This window comes from Limulus polyphemus, unplaced genomic scaffold (assembly GCF_000517525.1).
Source record: "Limulus polyphemus unplaced genomic scaffold, Limulus_polyphemus-2.1.2 Scaffold495, whole genome shotgun sequence".
In the NCBI taxonomy this organism is placed as follows: domain Eukaryota; kingdom Metazoa; phylum Arthropoda; class Merostomata; order Xiphosura; family Limulidae; genus Limulus; species Limulus polyphemus.
In genome coordinates this window covers 30514-39618 of record NW_013666105.1, presented here as the reverse complement: position 1 = coordinate 39618, position 9105 = coordinate 30514, and the positions used below count along the sequence as shown (strand labels likewise).

The following is a 9105-nucleotide window of genomic DNA, read 5'->3' as shown; positions in this document are numbered from 1 at the left end:
CCCTGGGAACTTTTTTTTAAATTTTAAAAATTCTAGCAAAAAACCCCTTTTCCCAAATGTAGGGCTAAAACCCCCCCCCCCCATTCTCCCCTTATGATTCTCAAAGGCCCCAATGTACTGTTCAAGCTCCTACATTATCTCCAGTTACTTCTATAGCTATCCCAAAAGCTACACAAAAGAAAAACCATTAGGATACCTGTCTGTGGTACCTGGAAGTGTGTGGCAAGTTTGGTTACACTAGCTTATAAGTAAGTATTGTAACAAAGTTTCAAAAATAATGCCAGATTCAGGTTCAGCAACACTGCAAACCTATTCCTAGACACTTATCATGCATGGGTGACCTTCTGGATAATTTTCAGTCCCCCGTGGTATCCCAGATAAATAAAACTAGGGGCTATGACTTATAGATGAAGATACCCCTAGACCTCTTGAGTCTGTCAGTCAAGTTTTGTCCTGCTAGCTCCAAACTATGGGAAGAATTTGTGGACAAACAATTTCACAAACAGAACACGAATTAATATAGGGTATTATATGCAGTTCTTTTATATTATTTTTAACTAAAGTATTGTCAAAGCACATCACTTTTTACCATTTCTTTGTAATAAAGATTTCAGTTTTTGAATAAAATGTATCTTGAGGAACATATGCTGCTGAAGTCTCTAAAATCTTAATTTTTAGCTCAAAGACAAAACATGTTATAACATTAAAACTGAAAGAGGTTATATATCTATATTGTGCTCTAAATTATTAACATCTTTATAAACTGATGAAATTTAAAATGATTCTGTATTTTATAGCTGTAAGCTTTAAAAGGTTTGCATTAAGATAGATTTTTACCACTGAGAATGTTATCTGAAACCTAAGAAAATACAGTATAGATTTGTCAAGGACTTAGCAGTATTGATATTAATGCCTTTCAATTCAGTTCTAAAACATATCTTGTAATTCTGAATTTGATAAAATGCTTCAGAAATTCTTCTCACCTCTTCACCAAAAAGAGATATACTACTGTGTAAATTCCTGCACATGTAACAAGCCTTGAACAAAGCTCTGCAGGTGTTAACATGTATTGCACCAGCCTGTAATGTAATTTGCATTTGCCTGCTGCCTTCCACCAGTAGGAGGAGGGCAACACATCTTCCATGTAGAGTAATCCCCATGAGCTCTAACATTTGAATATGGGCTCATTCTTCCTGACATGTATTTTTTCATAAGATTTACCAGAATTGTTATGCTTATTTTTTTAATTTTAATTTTATTAATTTTACTATTCCTCATGTAAACTTTCTTTCCTTAATTTTCTTGATTATATGAAAGAATGACACTAAACTGTAAACTTATTATTTAGAACTTTCATTTGAACTATCATCAATTTGCTTTTTTTGCATTGTACTTTTGAGATGCATCTCCCATTGCCTGTTCTCATTGTTTAAACCAATATATGAGCTTTGTCCAGTACTCTTCAAGGTCATCATTAGGTCTATCTGACATCACCATACCTAACTCTTTTTTTTTTTATAAGTAATAATTATAATAAAACTTCTGTTTTTACATATTTTACAAAAACAGATAACCATAATATTAATTTCATGGATGAATTGGAATATGCATTCACTGTCATTGTCAGTGATATTACTACCATTGTGCACCACATAGTTGGTTCCATTCTGATCTCAAATCCAGGATTCTCAACCTCCTGCTTTTGTTACTTTAGCTGAGCCTGATCCATCTTGTAATGTTTCATCACTATTGTCTCCATGCTTGCTTTTGCTTCTTGTTCCCTTTTCCTGATGTGAATTAGGTATTTCTACCTCCCTCATTATCTTATCCAGACCTCTTGTCTTGCACCTTTTCTTTGTGATATGTTTTTTTGATTTTGGGGGTATTTCTTATACATTGTCATTTTGAGCTGATGCAGCTCTTCAGTAGTCATCTCTTCTCACATTGATTTCTAGCCCTTGTGACTAGGGAGCGCCACCAGTTTTCACATAGTATTTGGCCTCATGAGGTTGCCCTTTCTTCTATTACTTGTCATTTTTTTACTATCTATGATTCTCTCTCTCTCTTTGAGGGCTGACTGTCATGGGTCTTGGAGGCAATTAGTTTATGCAACCACCATCTGGCTCCAATCTTGTGGTAGCTCTGCTCTTCCACTTTGTCCATCAGTAGAGTCCTTTTGCTCCAGCCTATTGAGTTCCTCAGGTGCTTTCTTAGAGGTTTTTTCTGTACTTCTACTCTTCACCTCACCTGTTTCAAATGCCAAAGACAATTCCTCAACTGCATTCTTGAGTTTTACTCCCATTTATTTACCATTTCCACAAAATTAAAAAGGCAATATTTTATGTATAGTCCTTGAACCAAAGAACCAAGTTGAAGTTATAGCATATTTTAGGTGAACCATTTGTTCTCTTTTACAACTGTTTATTATGAATATCTTCAACAGTACCTTCTGAGATAGTAATGAGTATGAGTCACCCTGTTGTTGCTGCATAATCGCTCCTTCAATAAGGCATACTTCTAGTCAGTTGGCAGACTGTGTTATTGGGGGAAGGGGATCATGTTTCATTCTTCTTCTGTCAGTGCATTGCCAAGCTCTTTGATATTTTGTGGTGTTGGTATACACAGTGTTCAAGAAGGTCTCAGAGTTGTTTTAAGGGATTTAGTTTACGAGTTACTGCTACCCATTATGTGACCTTTTATTTTTCTTGGTCAAGGCCATCCATCACAATGTGGCAATGTGATATTGGGCATTGTCTTACTTTGGGACAACATATGGTCTTGTTGCATCTCTGAAAGGTCTGTAATGGGAAAATTTTTGGACAATAAGATCTATACATCCATTCATACTTGTGCTTCCTCTACCTCATAATTGAACTGACACCAAATTGGTGATATTACATAGTGCTTCACTAAGCATGTTCTCAACTCACAAACTTGATGTTCATTGGAAATACACATAAAACAATGACTTAACTGTGAGGAGTACAGGTGCCCAATGATGATGTAACCAGTTCTGATGACCTATACATAATCCAATGATACTTTGTGGCTATTCATAATCTTGACTTGTTATGTTGTAACATCTTCACTCTAGCTTTTTAAAAAAGGATATTAGGAAATCAGAAGGCACCTATAAGAAATGGTAGAAAATATTAACATTAACAGTTAAGATTTATTTAAGTACATTAAAGTGAAACAGTATTAAAGTGGGAGTTGGGCTAATAAAAATTAAATGAAGATGGGATGGCTTTAATTGACAATTACAAGATTCTTAGGCATCTAAATTGTTTTTTTTTGTCATTAATTTTTACTAAGGAATATGTAGGGAATATTCCACAAATAAATCTTCTTCAAGCAGATTATCTGATATCCTTGGATTAAGCCAGTGTTGGTAAGATTCAAGATTGAAAAAAAATGAAGGGGGAGATAATAGTTATTCTAGGATAATAAAGGAGACCAACGAGCAGACATATGAACCATTAACCTTAAAATTTGATTAATTCATTAATAGTGGCAAAGTGCTAGAAAACTGGCAATTGACCAATGTCACAATATGTGATAATTGATATTTTAAAGGAACATTTTAATGTTTTTGAAGTAATTTCTCTCCAGTTAATATTACTTCAGTAGATGGGAAATTACTAGAATAGAATTAAGGAATTTCTAAATATACATTTACATGAGCTTCATATTATAAGGGATAGTCAGCACAGATTTAAAAAGTTAGTAATAATGTAAACAGGATTTTTTGTTTTATACATAGAAATATTGAGTTCAAGTCAAAGGAGGTAAACTATAAGATATTAAGTTGTAAAAAGAAATAAGAGAAGAGCTACTTGGATGATTTATATGAGATATGGTTTGAGAATAGGTTGAAATCACTTGACATGACTTGTATCAACCCAGTTTATAAATTTTATGATATTACTAAGTTGCTGGGAAAGAATGATCCTGTGGAAAGCATACTTTTCATTCAAAAGGATTTGGATAGTATTGGTAGGTGAAAAAAAAGTTAAAATGAAATTCAATATTGAGAAGTGTAAAGTAATTCACTTTTGTTTGTTTTAAAAATTTGATCTTGCTTTTTCTGTGAAAGTAAACACTGTTTTTATGAAGAAAGTGAAGGAAATATGTATGGTTGTTGGAAAAATAATAATAAAATTTCGAGATCTACTTCCGGGAAGTTTGAATTGAAAGTAAGAAAAATACCACATGCTTGAATAATGTAAAGACAGTTTATTCAATAAATATTAGATTGTGGTATTTTGTCTAATTTTAAATGTCACAAGAAGGATACAGATAGTGAACATATTTGAAACATTGCAGAGATGGGTTATTAAAATGATAACCTAGTTTAAAATAGTCCATTTTCTGGGAAGAGCAGCATAAGAACGTGTACTTGTTTTCTGTGAAGAGTAAAAAAACTAGATGTGGCTTGATTCAGCTTTTTTTAATTGTTTGGACCTTGGTAAGTAGCCTGTGGATTATTTGTTTTAGAGATGGGTTGTTATGGCTGGAAATAAAAACTATAATGTTGAAGGTGATAGGTTGAAACTTGATAACATAAACTTGGGCATGTTCTTCAGTAAAACTTATTATCTATTGAAATTCTAAATTTTTAAAATATTTTCCATGATGATTCTGTGAATCCTGTTAGTTGAAGTGAGACTAATAATTTATTTGATCATTAATTAGTTGCAAAGAGCTGTATTTAATGATTAGCATGATTGTTTCAATTGTTGAAACAAGGAGAATATGGTGAGTCAAAGAACTGATTGTCAACTTGCTTATTATTTTGTTTTTTATATTTCAGTGATCAACATTATAGTTTTAAGCTAAGCATTACCATTTTGATGAGGAGTGCATAAAAGAATTATATTATTTAATATAAGTTTGTCATAATTTAAATATTTTGTTTGAAGCAATTAGAAGAAGCTCGCCAGAAAGCAGAAATAAAACTACAGATGCCTCCAGTATTAAAACCTAAACCTTCAGTCACAGAGATTTTGTCATATGATCCAGAGCTTCAGGGACTAGACAATTTCAAGATTGTTTTTACAGATATTACTTATGGTATATCTGACAGAGTAAGTGTACTTGAAATCTTCAAAGTATTTCACTAAGTTTTAGAAGTTAAATCATTTCTAAGGTGCATTTAGAAGATATACTTACCAGTTTTATTTTTCACTTTGAAAGCTCAGCTTTCAGTTACGTCCAAAGCACCTTGCTAAGACTGTTAGCAAGCTTTTATAGGACCTGGTTTCTTCCTCTGATTTTACATTTGTTGTTATTTGTAAGATCAAGTACCTTTCAAATCTTAGCTCAATAAAAGTTAGTATACTTACAAATGACAGCAAGAAGACTCAAAACCAAGATTACATGTTAAAACTATTTTAAATAGCTAGCTTTGGTTCTGTTTGTATAATTATTTTCAAGCCAACTTGCTAATGACTTGCTGAAAAAGTCCTAAAATTGGACTTAATGTTTTTTATTAATAGTAATTTTAATATAGTTAAAATCCATTTTATGTGTCTTACTGTTGTGCTTTATTATATTGCAAGGATAACATGTAGTGAAATTGACAGTTGTTTACCTAAATTAAGGAATTGGAACTGAACATTCTTACGTTTCTCTTTTTTTTCTTTCTATAGCAAAGACTCATTGTAGTGAGAGATACAGATGGCACATTGCGAAAGGCCAAACGAGGAGAACGACATAGGATGAACCAGACATATTTCCCTCAGAATGGTCGAAAACACAAACTGCCAATTATGTTCGAAGATGAGCATTTGGATGTGAGTGTTAAGGTTCAATGTAGTTTTTATTTGTGGAACTAGTATTAAAAATTTATTCTAGTTTAGATCAGCACTTGCTCGAAAGTTTATGTTGTTCGTAATTGTTTGTGCCAGATTGTAACTTAGTAGACATTCATTGTGAATTGTTACATTGTTTTTATGAGAAATGATATCTTCATGGTTTTATGTACATCTGATATATATTGAAAATATAGAAATTAAGCTTGTGGAGTATGAACACTCAATTATATTTTAGTGATTACATTTATTTTCATTAATAGAAATAATTGCTTTGGAATTGTACTTTTAAATACTGTACAAGTATTTTTTTTAAAAAAGTATTTGTGTCATGAACAATCAGAAAATATTTTTAGGAGCCTAATTTTCAGGAAATTTTTTAAATACATATTCATAGTATTATTCACAGCCTTTAACCATTGAAGGTGCTGGCAAATGGTTGCTTCTATTTTTTTTTCCTCAAACTAGTAAAGTTGGTATTGCTACTAGCAACAACATTGTTATTTGCTAAGATTAACAGTAACTGTGCCATAATTAATTATTTAATGTAATAAATGTTAACAAACATGTATTTATTCTTTTTTCATGTTTTCAATAAGTTTCAAATATAAAAACTAGTTTTATTTTAATTATTTCATAGAAGTTAAAAGACATGCCTCATTTGGGTGGAAACTGGTGTATTTAGGCCACAAGACTCTGGATTGACAAAGGCTACAGTATTCTGCTGCTGTCAACCATCCTATACAAAAAGAAAAATATATCATCAAAAGTTCTGGTTTAAATGCCAAAAGCTGGCGAAACAGTACAAACCAGTGGACCTAAAATTTGTGTTAATCAGGGACAAATTAAGAAGAATATGGAAAAAAAACAACAAAGTCTTCACTCTATAGAGATTACAAGCATATCATAAACACTATTTATATATAGTTCTCTTCTTCTTGTCAAAAGTCCACTTTAGTCTAGTCAATTACTTTAGAATTTCAGTTGACAAGTCAAACTATCCTCTCTATATTACTATCATACTAGTATTCTGTGTGTGATTCACTTATAGTTGTTGCACAAGTTACTGTAATTTGTTTGGTCTTCTTTCTTCTGAAGATCCTCTGTTCCTTTTGTCAAAGTGTACCCAGGCTGATTCAACTACTTTAGATACACACTTTGACAAAATAAAATTATCCTTCTTATCTTTTTTATGCTGTTTCACTCTAACATATTAAACATTAGGCCTATCACATCTAAGGTACTTAACTTCACACAGCTATATTCTCTTTTGCTATTATCTGTCTATTGTTGTCTGTCTCTTGCTTCCTGCTTGTCTCACGCTAATTATATCTTTATTACATAGTCGTCTGGCTACTTTATATATACTCGACACCAATTAGTTATTAACAAAACCTTCTACAATCGTCTGCTTTTAACTATTATTATTATAACAAAACTTAAAAGTAATAAAATATTCACTCACAAATATAAATTAATAACTAATATTTAAACCAGACAGTCTTTTATATCATGACATAAACCCCTCTTCAAGATAAAATATTTACAATATTTTTTTTTACTATATACAAAGACTGTTCTTAGTTCAAATACAAAGTCTGCTTCAACATTTGCTGCTCCTTTATCTGTAGCTCCTAACATGGGGTCTCCAGTAGGGCTTCTCCTTAACAGGATCCCTAATCTTCATTTTGTCCATGTGTTGTCTGAGGTCTGTATTTCCTAATCTATATGTATGCTGACACAGTAGTTTTTGTTCCTCTTCCTATCAGTTAGTTTGACACTCATGTTCACGTCCTTGTACGTCTTATCTCTACACAGTGCTCTTAGGCTTATTAGGTCTTTATCTTCTAAGACAAAGTCTTCTGGTTCTGCATCTATGACTGCCACATCTGCAACATCCATCTCTGTTTCAATAACTGCACCTTTTAGGTCTTCTTCTCTCCCAAAATACTTCTTCAACAGATTGGCATGGTATATCTTGGTCTTCCCATTCACATTCACCTTGTAGTTCATTCTGTTGAGTACTTCCTGTACTTCAAAAGGTCCTTTCCATTGCAGGGTGAGTTTGTTGTGGTCTGTGGGCAGCAGAACTAAGACCTTTTGTCCAGCTTTAAAATGTCGATCCTTGGCCTTCTTGTTATAAAAATGCTTCTGACTACCTTGAGCTGCATACAAACTCTGTCGAGCAAGTTTACAGGTTTCTTCCAGATGGTTTCTGAGGTCTTACACATATTGGTACGTGTTCCTTACTTCTGACTCTTCTTCTCCCATCCATAGCTCTTTCAATATTTACATCAGACCTCGTACTGTTCTTCCATACAGTAACTCGAAGGGTGAAAATGTTGTACTTGCTTGTGGGACTTCTCGATAAGCGAATAAGCCTGTAAGTACCTTTCCCAGTCGGGTTGTCTCTCTTGGCACATCTTCTTTAGCATACTCTTTAAAACTGTATTGACTCTTTCACAAAGTCCATTACATTTAGGATTGTATGGGGGGTGGTAAAGAGTTGCCAAGTACTGATGAGTCTGCACACTTCCTGCATCAGTTCTGAAGTAAACTGGGTCCCTCTATCACTCAGGATTTCTTTCAGAAAGCCTACTCTGCAAAATATATCCAGGAGGGCTTCTGCTACTCTCTCTGTCTCTATCTTTGGCAATGCCATTTCTTCTGGATAACATGTGGCATAGTCAACTACTGTTAGCACATACCGGTTGCTCTTATCGACTCAGGCACTAGTGGCCCGATGAAGTCCACAGATACTCTGCTGAATGGCTCTTCTATGAGAGACATCTCCCCCAATGGCACTTTGGCTACCTTCCCTTTAGGTATTGTCTTTTTGCAGATATCACATGACCTGCAGAATCTACTCACATCTCCAATTACTCCCGGCCAATGGAAATTACTGGTGATTCTGTCTGCCGTTTTCGTTGTTCCTAGGTGTCCTCCCACAATTGATTCATGAGCCAACTTCATCACTTGAGTTTGGTATTCTGTTGATACTATGATCTGTCTAACTTCCCCAGTATAACTGCCTTGATAGATTCAGTATAGAACTCCCTTCTGGTCCTCTGTTCTATAAGTATTTTTCTCCTTTGTTTTATGCTCGACTTTCTTCTGGGCATTGTCCCAAAGTTTCTACAGTGAAGGGTCTTTCTTCTGTGTTTTCTTCAGTTCCTGCAAACCTAAATTTGGGATACAGCTTTTTAACACTTGCAAGGGCTTGATGTCTTGTTTGCTCTTCTTTTCTGGAGCTCTGGTGGTGACAGCAGATACTTCATCAATCTTCTTTTTG

The 9105-nt window shown here is 33.6% G+C and overlaps 1 protein-coding gene across 3 annotated transcripts in view; it reads left to right on the top strand.

The window, feature by feature from the left end:
- Positions 1-9105, top strand: part of LOC106458634 (28S ribosomal protein S22, mitochondrial-like) — a 24063-nt gene that overhangs the window by 7272 nt on the left and 7686 nt on the right. For all 3 annotated transcript variants that reach the window (XM_022384897.1, XM_013918159.2, XM_022384896.1), the window contains exons 3-4: positions 4923-5087; positions 5652-5795. In XM_022384897.1, the coding sequence (XP_022240605.1) occupies positions 4923-5087; positions 5652-5795 (309 nt within the window). The remainder of the gene's footprint in view (positions 1-4922; positions 5088-5651; positions 5796-9105) is intronic.